Below are 20,219 nucleotides of genomic sequence, written 5' to 3' on the forward strand. Positions count from 1 at the left end.
GCCGGGACATTAAACCAGAGCCCGGAAGGCAGCCGAACCGGTACGTGAGGTGGAGCCAAAACAGCGGGGCCGGGATCACTTGAGATCCAAGGGGGGTCTGCATGTACCAGCCCAGCATCAAACTCACAGCACAGCAAAATCACAACAGCAGCGCAGCAGGGACAGAGGGAGCACAGATCTGCAGCGTCGACTGTGAGCAATCTTATGGTGCGCCGATCTTGCCCCACATGAGCGACCAGCTCAACTTTTTGATGGAGACAGATCACGCCACCGTCAACCCACCGCAGCCAGACAAAGCCAGAGAAAGCCAGAGAAGGAGATGACAACAGGGGTTTCACCTGCGCTTAAATACCTGCGCTGTACTGCCAATCTGTCAACATGCGACACTCCGGCAGCCCAGCGCCATGTAGTGGCCTGGGGAAAGACGACCTCCGGCCACATACATATGAGGAGCATAAAAACCAAACGCCGTTTCAGAGCCATGTTTAGCTCTGAAACTGGAACAGAAAGTAGACTTGACCCGTGATGACCTGAGGGATCTGGTTGGTTCATAACAAACCAGAAGATCCTCAAACCATCCAGTAAAACAGGTCTGTAGTGTTGCTCAGACAACCAGTCAACACCGTGATGAAGCACCTCAAAGCTGGAACTTTATTTACTGTAATAATGTAAATTAGCGTTTGAAAAACATCAAATTAAAACTAAAGAAAAAGGTTTTCTGAGCTGTGGCATTGTGTACACGTCACTAAGCAGTTGTCAGCAAATGCTGAAAACTGGATCCATTCCTGGTCCCTCCTTTTGATCATTTAGCAGATGTTTGACCTGAAGCAAAGAGCAGATTGGAGCTTCTGTTTCAGATATAATCAGTGTTTTAGCGCTTCGTGGGCTGAGTGGAAGGGAGAGTTTGGAGCAGTGAAGACATTTACTTTAGATATTTCACAAAAGTGCTGCAGCAGCAGAGTTGTTTGAACTCTGAGAATCACTGAACAAAGTATTTAATTCATGCATTGACTTTTCTATCCCAGTTAAAACACCCTGCTGCTTCTCAACTTGCAGATGCTCAGCTCAGCAGCCTGGTTTTACTCAGTAACACTGCTCTTCCTGCTGTAGGCGTTCAGCTCATCTTTGTTTGTGTTTCAACCAAACAAGAGATATTGTTGGAGGTTTTGACAACACAGATTAGTGGAGTGCAGAGGAAATACTACAGGAAAATAAAGCAACAACAAAAGAGCAAATGAAAATCATCCACTGCCAGACTTTATATTAGCATGTCTTTGAAATTTGGTCTGGTGAGAGCATCATGTGAACAAAGCCCGGCAGCTCTTTCATGCCTCACTACCTCATGTTGCCCCTTTTTTGGTTAAATTTCAAGCTTCTTGCAACGGCTACAGGCCTCCAACATTTCAGACTCTGTGAGGAAATTCATTTCTCTTCAGCTCATAAAAAGATCTTTAAATTCCCTTCTTGTGTTTCGGCTGATGTGTCGGCTTCATATTTGAAAGTTGAACTTTGTGTCTTACGAGAGCAGCTGAACCGGCATCACTTTGTCATTTCCTTGGATTCATTTGACAGCTGGACAACTGATATGATGTGTGCTGCAGGCTACATATTACTGATTTCTAAAATGTTCTGCATGAATGGTCGTTCATGGTTTTTTTGGAAATCGTGTGTATAACAAGCTTAAATATCCACTTAATAGCGTTGCAGCTCTTTTGTGTCACAGTCCTCCCCGCAACATCATGTGGTTGAGAGCACCACAGGAAAACCACTGAGTGGATCTGTGAGCTTAGATTATTTAGCCTGACTTCAATTCTGGTTGTTTTCCGCTTGACTTTCCTTTGCTTTAGCTCGTGACGCTTATTCAAATAATGATTTTCACCTGAATTGGCTCAATGCAGGGCTGATCTGTTATGTTTGCTTCTGTGTGCATTTTCAGTGGTGTAAAATTTCATATATATTAGGAGTGATGTATTCCCTCTTTGTTGCCTTCTGTCTTTAACTTTAATAGTACGTCTTTAAATAAAATTCAATTCAATTTAACTTCATTTGTATAGCGCCACTTCACAACAATGTTGTCACAGGGCACTTTACATACACGAATCAACATACACATCATTTCGAGCCAGTTCATACATATCCTATAATAGAAACCAACTGATTGCATCAAGTCATGACTTCGATCCAATCCCCCATCCTGAGCTGCACGAGGCGACAGTGGGAAGGAAAAAACTCCCCTTTAACTCCCTCAAAACAGGACGTGCATCAGAATGTCTGATTACCAATAAACATCGGCTTCTTTAACTTTTGAACTCATATCATGTTGGCATATTGTCAACTACAAATCAAGTGAAAATGTACACATTATTCTAGTTAATCTCTTCATAACGACTGAATGGTGATAAAAGTGTACTACTGACCCATTGGCAACCCAGCGGTGTGGAAGATGTCAACATTCAGGCAACATATGTAGATAAATTAAAGAGCTTTGATAAAGAAATAAAACAAGATAAAAGACTTATCAGTATACAAAACTGTAATTAAAATAAAGTTCATCAAAATCAAGGAAAAACATGGTTATTAAAGGAATAGGAAGTAAAAAATTCAAACTGCTGTATAAAATAGAAACTTTTTACATAACGACACTTGAAGGGCAGTATTTCAGTGCAGAGTACCCTAAGTACCACTTACGGACACAAGGTACCGCACTATGTAATTATTTACTAATTATTACTTGATGGTTATTATTAAAACATTGTGATTAGACATAAAAATACACTCATTTAGAATTGAAACTTTGGGTAAACATAAGAGAAAAGGTGATGCTTTTGAGGTAATTGAAAATTACACAAATGACTCCTGAATCGTCAAGAACTTGATGAGTATCCACTTTTACATGTGTCCTTTGGGATTCTATGTTTTATAGATATTTACATATAAACCGCTTTTCTTTTGTGTGGCGGAAGTCTCAGCTTCTAATGTCTGTAATGATTGTTGATACAGTACATTTTATCCAATCTTATGTCAGCACTGGTCATGTGTCAAACTGGAAGCGATGTAGCTGCACGTCCATCAAGGGTCATCTTTGGATTCGCAGCATCATCTCAGTCTCATCAGTTTTAAAAATAGATCAAGACGATCATCTCATATAGATGGACAAGTTTGTAAAGTCTGTAAGAGGCTGCTGTTATTCTATGCTCTGTCCTTAGCTCTGTACTTTCTGTCAGCAAGTGTTTCCGTACCGAGAAGATCCCATAAACGACACAGTTCCACTTTCTGCCCATTAGATCAGATCAAATGACCTTATTGTCCTAATCCATGTGTGTGGGAATAGCTGCATTACCGTGACAGTTTTTAGCAGGATTTAAGTGATATTTCTAAGATTTTGACAAGGTACAGATGTGATTTCCAGGTGTTTCCATTGAACGTTGTTTCGCGTATAAGATGCTATTATCGTAAAATCTCTTTTGCGGCTTGTGCCAGGTAGCGAGGTAGCGTTGTTTCTGGGTTTCCTACTTGCTGCGGGAGGTTTGTCACAGCTTTTTAAAAGCCTTTCTCCTTCATTTCCCTTTCAAACTCCTTCTAAAACTCCACCTTTCAAAGTTGTTTGCTATCAGTGACCGTTTTATTTTTCTTTTAATTATTTGTAAAAAGATTTCAATTTCCTCCGCTGTCCACAAATACATGGCAGAAACGCAGCTATAGATGCTCTACAAAGGACTTCTGGGTGCATATGATGGTTCTGTTTGGAGAATCAACTGTAGGTAGGAGCAGATATGGCCTCAATTTCCTAAATATCTGAACGTTATTGTGCATGCCTTCTACAATGTCTCTGCATCCACGCTCTCAGTCATGACGAGAAAATAAATCTCTCCTTTTATTTTCAAACAGACACGTCTTGAGCAAACTATGAAATACAGCCATTCTGTAAATAAGTGTGTGTGAAAGCCATTTAAAGGTCAGTCACATGTATACAAACTATGTCTATGTATTTTAATGAAAGTGGAAATACACTGTCATCAGTCTTGCAACATCACTGTGCTGTTGTTGGTTAAAACCCCGAGGAAAGTCTGCAGACGAATGTATTTAATGGAAATTGTGCATAACGGATAAAAAATTCACACAAACACAACCCTCCAGCAGCTCATGGTTTCACAGACGTGCATTTGTCACAGCGTGAGCACATAAAGGAGGACACAGAAACCAGTGCAGGGATCCGGGTGTGACGTTCAGCTCAGCTGGCGAGAGGAAACATGTCATTCTGCTTCAACATTTTCAAATGCATCACAGTGAACTCATAGGTGCATTTGTTTGTAGGATAATGCAGATCTTCTCAAACACAACAAGTCATTGGGAGAGCTGTGTAGATGGAGGCTTCGCATATTTTTTTTCTTCACTTTAAATTTTCATGCACTTGGACAGAGCCATAGATCGTATATGAAAGATGGACGGAGCCTCCAGCGGTTAGAAGTGAAGCCTATGCGGAAGTGCATAAAACTGCAGTTCTCCCTTCATCCACTACGGGCTGCAAAACAGAGCGAATCCCCATAGACTCCCATGTTAAAAAGACCAACTTCACAGCAGAAATAAGCATGTTTACAGCCTGGTTCAAAAATCTGTTCTAGGTTTAATAGGTCAGCTTTAACTTCATGACAACTGTGGGGTGAGTGATTTTTTTTCTAACTTCCCTGTTTAAAAGTAATTTAATCTCGAAGGTCGGCATATTTAGGGGCGTGTCCTTTTGATTGACAGGTATCTGATCTCCTGCTTCAAGTTAGAAGAACACAGAACAACCACGGTTTTTACCACTATCTGTTTACCTCCGTTAGCTAGTTAGCTCCTGTTATCTCCGGGTTAGCTCTTAGCTAAAGAAAGTTCGGAGTTCGCTCGATGTCAATTACCATGATGCTCACAGCCCCCCTCTCAGCTCCACCTCTTCGCCCATAGTTGTATTTTCCGGGCAAGATGACACGAATGCCCCTGCCAAGATGGCGATTGTAGGAACCGCCTACCGGGCTTCAATTCAGCTCTTCAGAAACCTACCGGTGACGTCAGGCTCCGCCCATCTTTTTATATACAGTCTATGGACAGAGCAAGAACCTGAGGCACCCAGTCAGACCAGGTTGAAGGCAGGAGTGGTGTAGATGATCAAGTAATCTACTATTTTTGAAACCATTATATTTAAAAAACTGCTTAAATCTGGGGAAGATAATCTTGATCAGAGACTTTTTTTTTTTTGCTCTGGGTCAAGCAGTTTCTCGTCCTGATAGTAGTGTGATCAATCAAAACGTTCAGATCGAATTGGAGTTCTTCATTTCTTATATTTCGTAAGCTTCTTCTTCCGGCTCACTTCCTCCCCTTCCAGCAGCGCATACCTGATAGCCACAACCCTGCATATAAACAGCATGTTAGGATGAAAATACAAAGCAGTGAAGAAGAAACTCGAAGGCAAACATGGCTGTGAAAATGCAAGAAGGATTTCCCTGACCCAGCTTGGTTTATTTGCCTCCTCCCGCTAAACAGGCTATTCGAAAAAAATCTCCTTCTCTGCTTGGCTCCTCCCCCTCTGAGGAGTGGGAGGAGCCAAGACAGGGTGCCACTTTCACATCTTGCTAGCTTCCCAGCATTACCCACCCCAGCTTTAAAGGTCACAATCTTCATCAGGGAGGGAAGGAAAACATGAGCCCAAGCTGATGCACATCGCCAGATTCTCGAAGATGTACAAAGAGGGCTGTAGTTCCTGGAGGTGGCACACACAACCCGCCTCCCGGATGTTCCACTGTCGCCAGCTGAGAGCTGGACAGCATTTCCGGTTAAGCTTGCTGTATCGTTGGAGGAGGCTTTTTCAAAGAAGCCCAAGTCAGAAAGGCTTTAAAGTACCAAGCCTTTGTCCAGGAGAGTGAGGATGAAGGATGGCAGGCATGGTTGCCCCCCGTGGGGATGGGCTGCAGAGGTTTTTCCAGCCAGATCAGCATGGCAGCTGTTATGAGCTCTGGGCCTGGATGAAAGAAGGAAGCAATGAGCTGCTAAGGAGGTGGAGGGGGGAGGGCCGAATGAGGCTCTAGCTGAATTTGGAGAAAAAGAGAGGAGGGAAGCTGGAATCTGGAAGCAGGGAGCAGATGGGAAGTGATTTGGCCGACACTGCCAGCCCACCAACTGGAAAGCGTTACGGTTAATGGTGAAAACATTCACTGATGGTTGGATAAAACATTGTGACCTCTTCCAGCTGAAGATCTATGGTTTCCTAATCAGGCAACCGGAGGATGCACCTAACAGGTGTAGCCTACAAGTTTAGAATAACAAAAGCTAAATGTATCTCCACAGCAAGAAAAATGAGAAATGTCAGTAAAGATCAGAAAGAAATGACCATACTCTGATGACCTTCCTTCCAGCTCTTTGTTTCAAACTCAAAGCAATGACAGTCCTTCAGTCACCTAATAGCTCCAGCGATAATACTGATCCCTAAGGGGCAATTGTGTGGTCACAGCTGCATATAATAATAACAAGTATATAGTAAAGTGACCGTGCAAAAGGCACAAATCAATACGCAACACATAATTACTACTGAATAAAAAGGGCAGATGATAGCTACAGGTGCTGCAGTGACTATAAAAGGGTGTGTGCAGATAATTGTGCATTGTAAAAGCAGTTTATATGGTGTGCAGGTGAGGAATGCAACAACTGACAGCAGGCATTTGTTTCAGCAATAACAAAAAGCTATTACCTGGATTTAAATGCAAATAAGAGCCTCCCATTGGATAATTATGTTGCTGCTGGAAACACGTTATTTTAAACACCTATTTTACTTAAATGTTCGGTGCAAACAATAGAAGTCAGAACTGTGCTTAAAAAGTTAAAGATTTCCACAAAAAGGGAACTGAAAGATGGGACAAAACAGCTGTGTAGCTTATACAAAAACACTTATCAATAAAACAAAAGCCTTCATTTAGGCTTGTTCTCAAACTGAGGGTCACAAGGTCATTTTATGGGAATGGCCTTATAACTGTAAAAATACACAAGTTTATCAAATAAAGCTGGTGTTTTTATCAGAGCAGCAAACCTCATAATGAAGATATATTTATGTGAAATTAGCACCATTACTTTTTAATGAGTTATCGCAAAAACAACAATTAGAAACACACCACGTTAAAAATCCGACATTATCTGAAATTTTCTGTTATGACAGGAGCTGATTTTTGGCATTTAGGTGCCTGTTCTCAGCGGTGAACCAAACCCAGCAGAGACTACTTTATCCTCCTTATTTGTGAAAACTCTCAGTGTTTTCCAGCTTTACATTTAGAGCAGTGTTTCTCAACTCTGATCCTCCGGGACCACCGCTCTGCATGTTTTAGTTCCTTTCAGCTCCAGCACACCTGATTCAGATTAATTAAACTGCTTTTCAAAATCTTTGCAAGTTTGCTAATGGGCCTTTCGTTTGAGTAAAAGGTGTGTTAAAGCGGGGTTTACCTGTCAAACATGCAGGGTGGTAGTCTCTGAGGACCAACACTGAGAAATACTGATTTAGAAGATGGCTGCAAGATGATCCAGTTCACATATTACACAATTAATAACTCTGTCATTGCACTGAAGCGGAGGTTGTGAACAACAACGCATGTTATCTTGGGGGTTGTGGCTCAAAAGGTTTGAGATATACTGTTAAAGGAAGTGTAATGATTGGACTCTGGAGCAATGAATGAATGTCATGTGGTCTGATGAGTCCAGATTGACCCTGTTCCAGAGTGATAGTAGCATCAGGGTAAGAAGAAAGTGGAGATGATGTAGCCACGGTGCCTACTGTACAAGCTTGTGGGGGCAGTCTATAATCTGGGGTTTCTGTAGTTGATTAGGTCTAAATTCAGCAAAATCACGGCTGGATTATCCAATGGACATTATTGGCCACTTGGGGCCCACGAAGGGCATACACCAGCAGTTTGGACATGAAACAAAATGTACATAAAAGCCACATTGTTACACCACAGTGTCTAGTATATTGCTATTGGAACCACTGGCTGAGAGATGTTAGAAATGCCATTATACAGTGTATCATTCACAATTTTCACAATGTAACGGTGGGGAAGGGGGCCCCAGGAACACTCTGGGCCCAGGGGCCTGAGCACTTTTAATCCGGCCCTGACCAACATTATATGTCCATAGAATGAAGTGAGCTGATACCTGAATATGCTGAATGACCACGTTGATCCATAAATCTTTTTTATTTTTCTTTCCCTTTTGGAATCCCAAAGGCTTCTCTTCGGGATGTGCTGATCATCAAAACACTGTGATATTGCAGAAGCTGGTCAAAACAATGCCACAGAGATTTCTTCTGTGATCAAAGCTAAAGGCCATTCAACTAAAAATAGTGTGTGACATTATGGGGGGTGGGCAGTGTATTTTTATTAACAATTTAGATACTGTAGATGAGTGCAACTGCTATTACTGAAGCCATAAAAGCCAGAGTAAACCAACTGCAGGTGTTCTTAACTTCATTTTGATTTCTGCCGAGGGTTGACATTTAACAATGCAGAGATCCCCTAAAATCTTCACAAACATTTAAAGCCTTAAGTCAGCCAGAGTTGTCATTCGTGCAATTTAAAGGCCAAATGTGATGTAAATAGAGATATGCTTTCAATATGCTGGACTGCAGACACCCATTGTTTCGGACCCTCCTAATCTGTTGGTTTCCTTATATAGGCTGTTATGAATTGGCTTTCATTATTTTTTTCCTGTCAGTAAAGCATCTTGAGATGGCATTGCTGTGATTTGACGCTAGATAAATAAAGTTGAATTGAATTGTTTGGACATGATAAGCCTGATATGCAAAAGTAACAAAGCAACCCACATCTTACTTTTGTGTGCATATGCGTAAGCTGTGCATTGCAACAAGGTTGGGGGAAATTAAGGGGGTGGAAGGGAGGGAACATTTCCTGCACGTGGGGGTGCTAAATGCGAAACTGTGTACATGCATACACGCTAAAAGGATGTTGGAGCGGTTTTTTTTTCTTTTACATAAATCTGAAGCAAAAGCATGTGTATTTTTAGCATATTGAACTAAATCTTCAGGCCTTTCAATCCCTCGCGCAGGACACCTCAATCACCATTGCAGCCCACGTGCGCGAGCAGCAGTGCGCGCAGAGCGGGAGCGCGCGTGGAGGCGGTCCGGGGCTGCCTCAGTTTTCTGTGTAATCGCTTTTCTGCTGCTGCTGCCTCCAGTTAAACAGCAAGGACACGGGAGCGAGCAGACGGCCGTGTGGGGATATACTTTTTCTCGCTACCTTGGGATTACCGTGCGGAATTGCAGCATCGACGGCCAGCCGCCAGGTAAATATCGACACCCGCGTGCCGCCGCTCGCGCTAGATTCGCGAAAAGTAAGTAAAATGTCCCGTGAAGAGTGTCGTTTTCCAGTGAAGAAGAAGAAGAAGAAGAGGGAGGAGGAGGAAAAGAGGGGGGAGGAGGTGTGTGTGTGTGTGTGTGTGTTGGGGGGGGGGGGGGGGGTGGATGTGTGGGACGAGCCTCCCTTTGTGCCGAGATAGGGTCACAGCTCTCCAACGCTCAACGTGGGCACTCCAGAAACGGCGAGGATCTGCACGTTCACCCCCGCGCACCCCTCCTCGCGCCGGGCCCCCCTCGGCGCTCCGCTTTGCCCTGCCGCTGACCGTCCTCCATCCAACCCCACCGTCCGCTGTTTCGGACCACTCCGACAGAAACGCCTTCTTCTCTGCGTATTACCTACGAGTTTAAGAGAGAGAGAGAGAAAATAAAAAATGAAAAGAAAACGAGGCCTGTTCTCTGTTTTAAATACCCTTCAGCGGTAACCCTACTTTCCCCCTCCGCCCCCCTCCCCCTCCTCCCGGCCTCGTAACGTCAGCTAGCTCCTAATAACGTCAACAGTCGCCTCTCGCGCAGTCCCCCTCGTCGAAACCCCTATTGTGTGTTTCACGGCCATAAACGTTGACCTACCCGGTTTGACCAAGCAAATTAAGTCATGTCTCATAACACACATATTTCTTTTTGGTGGGGGGGTTGTGTCCTCTTTTCTGCCCTGTTTGACGCGGGTACATTTCAGCCGTTGATGTCCCTATCATTACCATGAAACGCCCACGGGGGGGGGGGGGGGGGGAGGCAGAAAAGGCCCCCTCATCTTTCTACTCTAATTTAACGTTTTTGTTAGGTTTCATAAATATGTGTTGTTCCGTTTCAAGTGGCAACAATATTTCATACGCAGCCAGGGCCGAATTAAAAGTGCACAGGCCCCTGGGCCCAGAGTGTTTCAGGGGCCCCCTTCCCCACCGCCACATTGTGGAAATTGTGAATGATACACTGTGAAATTACATTTCTAATATCTCTCAGCCAATGGTACCAATAGCAATACCCTAGGCACAGTGATGCAACTATCTTCCTTTTATGTACATTTTGTTTTATGTCCAAACTGCTAGTGTTTGCCCTTCATGGACCCCACATGGGTCCCAAGTGGGCGTGGGCCCCTGGGCCTGTACCCACAATGCCCATTGGATAATCCGACCTTGATGTCAGCCATGTCTTTGTCAAGAGGACTCCAGTTGGTGTTGGACAGAACCGGGACAAGGCTCGTTTTCACGGATCGCCTCTTCAGTTACCTCTCCTGATCTGCTGTTGATGATGTGTTTGCATTTCACGTTGACAAAGATCTGTCTTGTCAGTTGTCATGTTGATAGCGAGCTATCATATCATCTAGTAATCGTTTAAAGGGAGAGATAAAGCAGCTGTCCTCTGGCTTGTCTTAAATCTGGGCCAGCTTTTTGTGTATATCTGTACTAAATAGACTGTTAGGTTAATGTGTCGTGTCAATCTTAAACACATGTATATAATTGTGAATTTGGCTGCACTCTTGTTTGAGACTGTTGTCATGGCTAAGCGTATCTGAGCAGTTGAAACCTCATTTACGCCCATCTTTCTGCAGATTCTCTCAACCACAAGCAGTTTGTGGACTTAACGCTCTGTTTTGTGCTTTTCAGGGCCCACGATGTCCAGCGAAGTGCAGAGACCAGACGACAGCCCCAGCACAAGCGGGGGAAGTTCTGACATCGAACAAAGGGAAACAGTACCACCTGAGCAGGAGCGAGAGCAAGCACAGCCCAAAAAGAAGGAGACCAAGATCTCCAGTAAAACTGCTGCTAAACTTTCAACTAGTGCCAAGAGGTGAGTCGAAGGCAGATGGGGGGGGGTGTCTAAATTAGAGCTTAGAGAGCGGCATTTACACAGGGGCTGTTTGTTAAACTGAAAGGCCTCTCCCTCTTGTGCCTGAGGGTGTGAAGTTGTATAAAAAGACTACAGTCCCACAGGCGTTGTCATTCCAAACATCCACACTATTCAGCGTGACACCAAACCCTCCGAATAAAAAAGACAAAGGTAACACACACAGCTCTGTACTGAAGTGTCACTGCTGTCATCTGAAAGGAGATATTCGCAATCTGGGCTGCTTGTTTTAATAGATATGCTTCAAGCTCAGCAACACTAACCACACGCACACACACACACACACACACACACACACACACACACACACACACACACACACACACACACACACAGTCTAACCACCAAGCTGGTGCTTCCTCCTTAAAATCATCAGATGATGAGAGAATTAGGCAACCGGTTGAGCAAGGAGGTTGCAGAAGCAGATGAGCTTTTTTTTTTTACTTTTCAAAAACACTTTTAACCCAAAAACGAAAAAAAAAGTTCTATAATCTAAAACTTTTAGTTTGCTTTGAGTGAAACGCATATCTACAGAGTGTTTGGCCTCGACAAAAAGAGCTGTAACGTGGACGGATAGCGTTTTCTGAAGTGCTGCGCCAAACAGTAACGCTGCACTCAGTTGGCAATACTTGAATTTTAAATGTTTATTTCATGTGGAATACTGAACAAAAGCAATTCACAACACCTATTTTTGAAATTCTACAACAATAGATGACGAGATAAGATTAAAAGCTTTTGAAACACATAATGCATGAAAGGAATGTCCGTTACTTCTGGTTTCATGGCATAAAATTTAACAAGGGAATGTCTCCTTTCCAGGATTCAGAAGGAGCTTGCAGAAATAACACTAGACCCACCTCCGAACTGCAGGTAAGAAGATTCAGCCTCTGTGCATCTAAAGCTTGTCAGTAACGACTCCTGAGCATGCATGCGAGCTGGAATAGACGTTGCCAACAGAGATGTGCTCCTTTCACGGCTTTTCTCATCTGCTCAAATCAAAAACAAAGTAAGAAAAAAAAAAAGAGAAAGGCCGCGTTGTAATGCTTTTGTTTCTGTTTCCATAATGCTGTTTGTGTTTTTGTTGGAGATGGTAATCTCAGGTAAATAAGAGCCTCTCTCGGCCATTCTTGTCGACGCCGTAGCCTCTGTTGATCCTTTTACATTGAGCGTATTACGCTTACACTGAAATGGTGGAAAATGAGTGGCAGTGTGACTTTAAAACGTGTTTCGATTCTCGTGTGGTCCCCCTCCATACACACACACACACACACACACACACACACACACACCCCTCCTCTCGCTGTGCTGGGGATTTACCACAGACAATGGTTATTGTGTACAACTGCCGCGGCTCTGAGCCCTTTGAGGAAGAGAGATGGTCGCTCGTGAGTGGCAGACTGCATGTGCATCGCTCTCTGTGAGCACGACAAAGGGCATGCATCTGGGATGTTGCTCAGGAGCCCGTCTTTATTAACCTAAACAGCACAAAGTGACACTACCATTGATTCTAGCTCTGTTTAGCTTGGCGCAATAATTACTCTGTATCTACACTCTGCTGCAAATTAAAGGAAATAGAAGGCTGCTTTTGTTGAAGAGACATGGGAGATGCTCGCTGTTTTTTATTTTGAGCGTTTTTAGATCGGCTATATTCTTTCATAAGCACCTGCTTAAAATAATTAAGGAAACAGCTTTGTATGACTCATCTTGCGTTTTGAAATTACTACACCCCAGACAGCCTTGTTTATTGCATGAATTAATCACCCCTGCTGGCTCTCATCAGAAGCCCACCATCATTAACGATAAACATTGAGCTAACCTTTTCATTTCAGCTCACAGCCCGTTTTTGTTATTATACTGGAGGCTGAAAGAGATGTTGTTTTCCTCGAGGACTTTATAATCTATTTCAAACCCCCTCCCACCTCCCCTCCAAACCACAAAAAAAAAAAAAAGAAAAACTAGGTTGGCTCACATGAAGGATTTAGCTTGAGGACACAAGTAAGTCATTTGAAAGTAAAATAATTGCTGGCGGATATTTCACACTCATCGTCTTAGTGGGGGAGCTAGTTGCCTGGGAAACAATTAAGCTTCTTCAGGATTATCCTGGTTTCTTTTGCTACGTCTGTTCCAAAATCTAACAACGCGTTTTTCTGCGACGCTCTCAGATATATCTGCCCTCTGCTAATAATGACGAGGGTGGGGGTCAGGTGCATGAAAAATCTCAGGAAAGCTATTGCGGCAGTGTTTGCGCGCTTGCATGAACGAGCTCAAACCGCAGTGTCGTCCTTTGTATGCTGCTCATTCCCGGTCAGGTTAGCCTGAAAGGTTATTCATTTCATTTGCTCTGACAAATGGAGTCACAGGCTGTTGCCCCCCTCTTCCTCCTCCTCCCTTTAGGAGGCACATACAGCAGAGTTGTGTTCAAGAGATTCCTCAAATGAGGTGCTGGGGGTGGGGGTGGGGGGGTTGCTAGCCGTATGCCTTTCTTATCTGTCCTTCAGATCCTCTCACCATTTTGTTCCAGTCACAGAGAATTTGCCTTTTTCATCATGTAGTTTAAATATGTAATGAATAGAGGCTCTTTCTTTGTGTGTTTCTGTGAAGCAAAGTGTTGATGATCTAATTTATCCAAACATCTGCAGCAGGAGTTACCCACTTAATAAGTGTAATAAAACACGCGTCCCTTTTTATCAAGCCTCCCTTTAAGGTTACTGTGATAACACTTTAATGCATTTAACACCACAATCATTTCAGTGTCCTTCCTATCATAATAAATCACACACTTCCTGGCTTTCTGTGTCTACACAGTGGATAATATTTACCCTCATGATGGTAAAGAAATTAGCAATACTACTTTGAAATCACCACTGGCTGCAAGTTTTATTTCTCTCGTATTCGTGGCAGTGTGATTGTCACCTTTTTGATCGTTGCCATGCATCCCGAAGAGGATTTGACACGACAATTATTCTCACTGACATACGATTCATGTATATTGTAGAGGCAAGTCGCGCTGCACACCTTATTGAAGCACACAGAGCAGATTTTGAAGGCTTTTCTAGCAGGATGCACAAACATTGCTCTAATCTGACTGAGAGTAAACTTTGAAAAGGTTCGCAATAAGAACAACACAACGGGCTTATCGGTGTTATTGGATTTCCAAAGGTGTGAAGATTGGTCTTTATGTCGCGGTTATTCACAGCTAATCACACGACAGAGTGGTTGATCGTACGTGGTGCTCACCTTGGATGGAGTGAACAGTATGGTGGAGCTTATTGCTTCCTACCACTGTAGATGCATTATTGATTGACAGTGTTTTTTCTCTGTAAATTGATAGTTAGGTCTATAAATGTCAGGAAATATTCGTTTCACACATTTGATTTCTTCCTTGCTTGCTTTAAAAGTTAAATTAAAGTAACAATGGTTGAAGGTGATCCGACACCCTGCCTTCACTTACGTCCTTTTCTCCTTTTGCTTACTCTGATGAATAAAACTCCTTTCTGTTTATACTCCTGTTGCTATTATCTCTCTGTCATTACTGTTGCAAAGCTCAGGCTAACTGAGCCGATGCCGGCAATACGTGGTTAAAATAACAGCTATTGGTGATATACTTCGCTGGTTTGGACTGCCTGTACGGACAGATAAACGTACAGCCATTACAGCTGCAGGGTAGGGATGGCAGAGCAATATTCAGTGTCAAAGACATCCTAGTAAATGTCAGCTTTTAGTGTCAGACTATTCAGATTCAAAGGGGAGCGAAAGAAACATTTTACACCGAGATTGTTCAATGATACTGAAGAGTAACAGCAAAATAATCCATTTTTGAAAAGGTAGCGACGGCAATTTTTCCTCTGAAGGCAGGCAGCCGCAACATCAGGTGTTGTTGTTAAGCCCCGTGTCTGTCAGCTTTCTGCTAATCTGTCTGGGAAGTAAAAGAAACCAGTAAGTGAAGTGGAAGTTGATAAGACTGAAGGAAAGTTGATGCAATCACAGAATGGCTCCTCTGGTGATTTGGAAGAGGCTTTTTTATGTTGCTTTCAAAGAAAAATGAATATTTATGTCTATTCAGATCATAAAATGTACTTTTTTGTTGCATTCCAACTTGAATAGAGGTATAAAATTAGCTACATTGACAAAAACTTAAATGTAGAATAAAGTTAAGCCTGAGCCCTTCTGAAAGCACATGGTTGAGCATCAGCTCCTGTTCTGTCAGCAGGCTTCTCCATCATTCATATTTTGTTATTCTTTATCGCTGACACTCCTTTCAGCCACCTCTCCTCTATGTTAAACTGCTCTTATAACAAATATCTGATGAAAACATGCTTTAAAAAGCTTTTTTTTCTCTTTTTTCTTTCACAGTATGTCTAAAAAAAGGAGTATGTATAAAATATACAGCAGTGTCATTTTGATGAAAACCTATCCATTTATTTTATAGTTGGTTTTGAATGAATAGCGCTGAGTTTAGCCTAAATTCCACCCATGTGATGAAATCCCCACAAGCTGGAGGAGCTGAATGAAACTCCTGGCAGCTGCACCGTATTTCTACTATTGTGTTTTGGACTATTAGCCCATATTTTCCTTCTTCTGCAGCCTGCTGTCATTGAGAAAAAGGATGTTGTTTTGCTTCGCTTGCTCACCGTTTTTCATTTGTGAGTCACCTTTACGTGTCTGGTTCTGTAGTTTCATTATGCAATCGCTTCTATTTAAAAAATAAACCCTGTGATGATCTTGTATTGACTTGTATTGTTAGGTAATCCAGCTGTGCGTAGGTTACAGAAATCCTTCAGTGTCTCGTGTTGCAGAACATAGGTTTGGACTGTTTCAGATAAAGGCACTGGTATTCTTTCAGCTCTTCGCTTGACAGTATTTGATTAAACGGTAGATAAAGTGATGCTGAAAAGAATCCATGCTTCCAGCAGCAGCTCGTGTATCATTTTCTGCTTGATACGAACATCAGTCGCTTGCCTTGAATGTAGTTTCTCCCTCTGAACGGCTTTTAGAGGCATTACAGGACCGATCTGTGGAGGAAACTACTCCTCTTTGGTCATGGGATTTTCTAGTTGTGATGTAATGCCTTCAAGATGCTGAAAACACAGTTGTCACAGCTCGATGATATCATGCAACTTCCCATGCTCTCATGCTGGCTTACAGCTCTGCCATGAATATGTATCTCCATCATCTCAGCTCAGAGGAAAATGAGGCGGCTTTTGTTGTAGGTTCTGACCTCCAGTTCTGATGGGATCATCTTCGTGTCTGTGGGGGCTGCTTATTAGTTTTCTGTGCGCCCCTGGGGGATTGTGTGTGAGTGACACAGCCGGCATCATTTTTCACCGCGTCGCCATTAAGCACAGCAGGGAGGACCTATCAATATTCATGAAGGGGTGCAGGGGGGGTGGACACAGGAGGAAAGGGAAGGGGGGGCTACAGGAATACTGCTTGGAGGTTCGTGTTGATCACTGGATCGTATTATTGGTCAGAGAAGGTAATACGCACGGCGTTTCATTCGACGACCTGTCAACGGTGACGATGTCAGCCTCTTTCTCAACCTCAGATCACCAGGACATGTTTCTTCTCCTTTTAGTCACTGAAACATGAAGAAACATGTTATTTTTAACTGTTTCGATACATATACAATATAAAACCCCTGGCCACGGTGATCCTGACGGCAGGATGGATCCATGTTGTCATGATGTTTCCAGCAGATTCTGATCCTACCATGTGAATGTGGAGCTGAACTGGAGACTCATCAGACCAGCAACGTTTCTCCATCTTCTATTGTCCAGTTCTGGTGAGTCTGTGTGAATTGTAGCCTCAGTTTCTGGTTCTTACTGACAGGAGGGAACCCGCTGTGGTCTTCTGCTGCTGGAGACCATCTGCTTCCAGGCTGGACGGGTTGTGTGTTTAGAGATGCTGTTCTGCACACCTTGCATGGAAACAGTATTAATTTCACTTCCAGTTGCCTTTCTGTCATCTCCAACCAGTCTGCCCAGTCTCCTCTGACATCAACCAGATATCTAGGTCCAGACAAACTGCTGCTTGCTGGATATTATCTCTTCTTCAGACCTTCTCTGTGAAAAGATGGTTGTGTGTGTGAAAATCCCAGTAAATACTCAGGCCAACAATACTAGGGCTGGTAAAAATGAATCGAAAAACCAAAAATCAGGATTTTTTTTGCTTGACAACTATAAAATATTTCTTTTTGTTAAAACGCCACGACCCACTGCGTTGTTTAAAAATACTGGATAATCGTGTTAAATAATTGAGATCTCAATTTCAGTCAAAATCATCGTGATTATAATTTTTGTCATAATCGAGCAGCCATAATTACAAACAATATTTTCTTCTGTAAGATATGTTTATGTACACTGTTAGCTTGAATACATTCTGTCCATGCATTTTTTTCCTACCCTGTCCCATCACGCCTCTCCCCTCAGATGAGTCGATCAGATGATTTGTTTGCCGTCACATTAGGGCAAATAAAAATTTCATTTTCCAGAATCCAAATGGATTAAGAGTTTGGTTAGAGATCCAGCGGTTTACTGAAGCTCTGAAACAAGCTACTTTCATCCAAATCTTCTTATTTTCTGGTTTTTCTGGTTCCATTTTGTGGCCAGACAAAAGCAGTAGGGGTGGAAAAATCGAATAAAAAAAATTGAATATTGGGATTTTTTGCTTCACAATATTAAATAGCTTTTTTTGTTAAAAAAAAAAATCTTTTTTTATTTCTTCAAATAAATAAGAAAAATACATTGTAAATTTTTGGTCATTTTATTGTTTTTATTGATCTTTTTACTTGTCTTCTTGGGCATTATAGCAGCAGAATGATGGTCTGGCTACTGTGTTGTTTTTTCTTAATTGAAATCAAGAAAAATGACGTCCAAAAAATAGTTTTATACAATTATTTTGTTTTTAATCTACAAAAATCAGCAATATTGAAGAATTGTGAGAATCGCAATTTAAATCGAATCGCACCCAAAAAATCGGAATCGAATCTGGACAAAAGCGTATCGTCACAGCCCTACCAACAACCAGGTCACGTTCAGTCCTAAATCTTCTCTCTGAAGCTCAGTTTCAGCTTGAGGAAGTCATTATGACCATGTCTGCATGACTATATGCAATGAGAAAATCAGCAATTAGAGAAAAATCAGCAAATTTCCCCTCTTCAATACGAGACATATTTCTACAAATCCATGTAGGTGATGCAGCTACAGGTTTAGTGTGAATGTAGCTGAACACACTAAACAGACTAACAGCTGTTAAAAGCAGCAGGATGGTATAAAAGGCTTTTATGGTCTCTTTTCCGCCAACGAAGGGAAAAATAACTGGTCACTGTGCGAAGCCAGTATAATCTGTATGTCTCCAAGCTACCCACAGCTGGCTTGTTCACTGAACAAGGACTTACACATCTAGCAGTCCAACCAGTCACACGCCGTCGTTTGATACTTTCAGTGATGTCATCGAGCACATGTGTGACGGTGAGGAAAGCCACGAAGCGAGCTGCCTGTCACACTGCTGGTCGTCCATGGTAGCAGATAAACAGCTGTCTGAGCAAAACCCGCACCGAGGACCTAATTAATAAAACATGATGCTTGTGATTACAGCTAAGCACAAATAAATCCATTATCAGCTTTTTTTTTTTTTTTTTTTTTTTACTTCACTTCTTGCTATTCCAGCTCATTTCCTACAGGCACACTTTTTTCCCCTCTAATGACAGAGTCATTCAGTTAAGGTCTGGTTTCCTATCAGCGTGGCTGCTGCGGGTATCTGAGGAGGAACTTTAATGAAGCAATCTTCTTTTCCTCCAAGCATGAAAGAACCTCAAGACCAATTACTGTATGCTCAATAGCCGAGGTGACACCTCCTTTCTCTGTTTTATCCTGCCTTATGGTGTGAAATGACATGGTTCATGTTTTGTTTTTTGTTTTTAAATCAAGCCTTTTAGGTATTATCTGCTCGATGAATAATGCAATCACTGACTGGAAAGTTTATTCAGCAAAGAAGGACATAGTTGAGTAGGTGGATGCAAGTGAAAAGGAATAATACAAGTGAATTCCCAGAGGGAGACAACCTTGCATACTGGGCTCGGTCAATCTAAAGAGCAGTGTGCATTGAACTGGGGAAAAATACTTTGCAAGAGAGATTTGAAGAAGTGGTCTTTCATGAAGGTTTAAAGTCATGCCTTCCAAAGCTGTAAATACATTAGCAGGCAGATCTGTCCGTTATCCTCTGGTTTTCTCAGTAATTCTGCAAAAAACAACACAGATTCTGATGCAGTAAGCGCTTTTCTCCACAACATGTGTGCTGCTGCATGCTACCGGCCTCTGATGAAGAGTAAATGTTCGCCTCAGGCCACAGATTACCACAGAGTATATATCATTACCATAAAACATAGGCTTAGCATATGGAAAGCAGCACAACGCCATGAGTCAGAAAAATATCACTTATCAAACAAAGCAGGGCTGTGTGGTGAGGGACGATGACACCACAGAGTCGTGAAAACACAAAACATGTCAGCATTACTTACAAAACAAAGCAATTCTGCTGAAAAGTCAAATCCTAATTAATGCTAGGAATATTTTATTCATTTATTTAAATGCATTTAAGCAACCTGGTAATCTCCCGAGTGTGTCGCAGGGTAATTACATACATTTTTCTGCTTGAATAAAACAAGTTTGATTTCTTTTTTTTTTTTGCTGACACACGAGTTGGTTTGCAGCGGAAAAAACTGGACAGAAAACAGCAACCACTTGCAGTTTCGGAACTAAATTAGCCAAGCGCAGGATGTTAATATTTTTAATTTTACAGCCTTCCACCAAAAGTCTATTCAGGCATAATTACAAACATCCCCTTCAGCCTCCCTGGTACGTCCACAAAAGCACTCTCGGCAGCCATTTGGCATTAAAGACGGGGTGGGTGAGGGGAATGGGCTTTTTCCCAAAAAGGTCAATGATCATAACAAGCTGAGCTGCAGGATCTCTTGTGGAGCACCGTACTC

At 42.5% G+C, this 20,219-nt stretch overlaps 1 protein-coding gene across 1 annotated transcript in view; it reads left to right on the forward strand.

Annotated features, from left to right (window-relative positions):
- The first annotated feature begins 9,187 nt into the window (after positions 1-9,187).
- The window catches only part of LOC306755874 (ubiquitin-conjugating enzyme E2 E2), a 37,037-nt gene continuing 26,005 nt past the window's right edge, over positions 9,188-20,219 (forward strand). The window contains exons 1-3 of the mRNA XM_079240437.1: positions 9,188-9,315; positions 10,990-11,173; positions 12,050-12,100. Coding sequence (XP_079096563.1) covers positions 10,998-11,173; positions 12,050-12,100 — 227 coding nt within the window. The 5' untranslated portion in view covers positions 9,188-9,315; positions 10,990-10,997. The remainder of the gene's footprint in view (positions 9,316-10,989; positions 11,174-12,049; positions 12,101-20,219) is intronic.

Source organism: Telmatherina bonti, assembly GCF_933228915.1.
Source record: "Telmatherina bonti genome assembly, chromosome: 5".
NCBI classification, from domain to species: Eukaryota; Metazoa; Chordata; class Actinopteri; order Atheriniformes; family Telmatherinidae; genus Telmatherina; species Telmatherina bonti.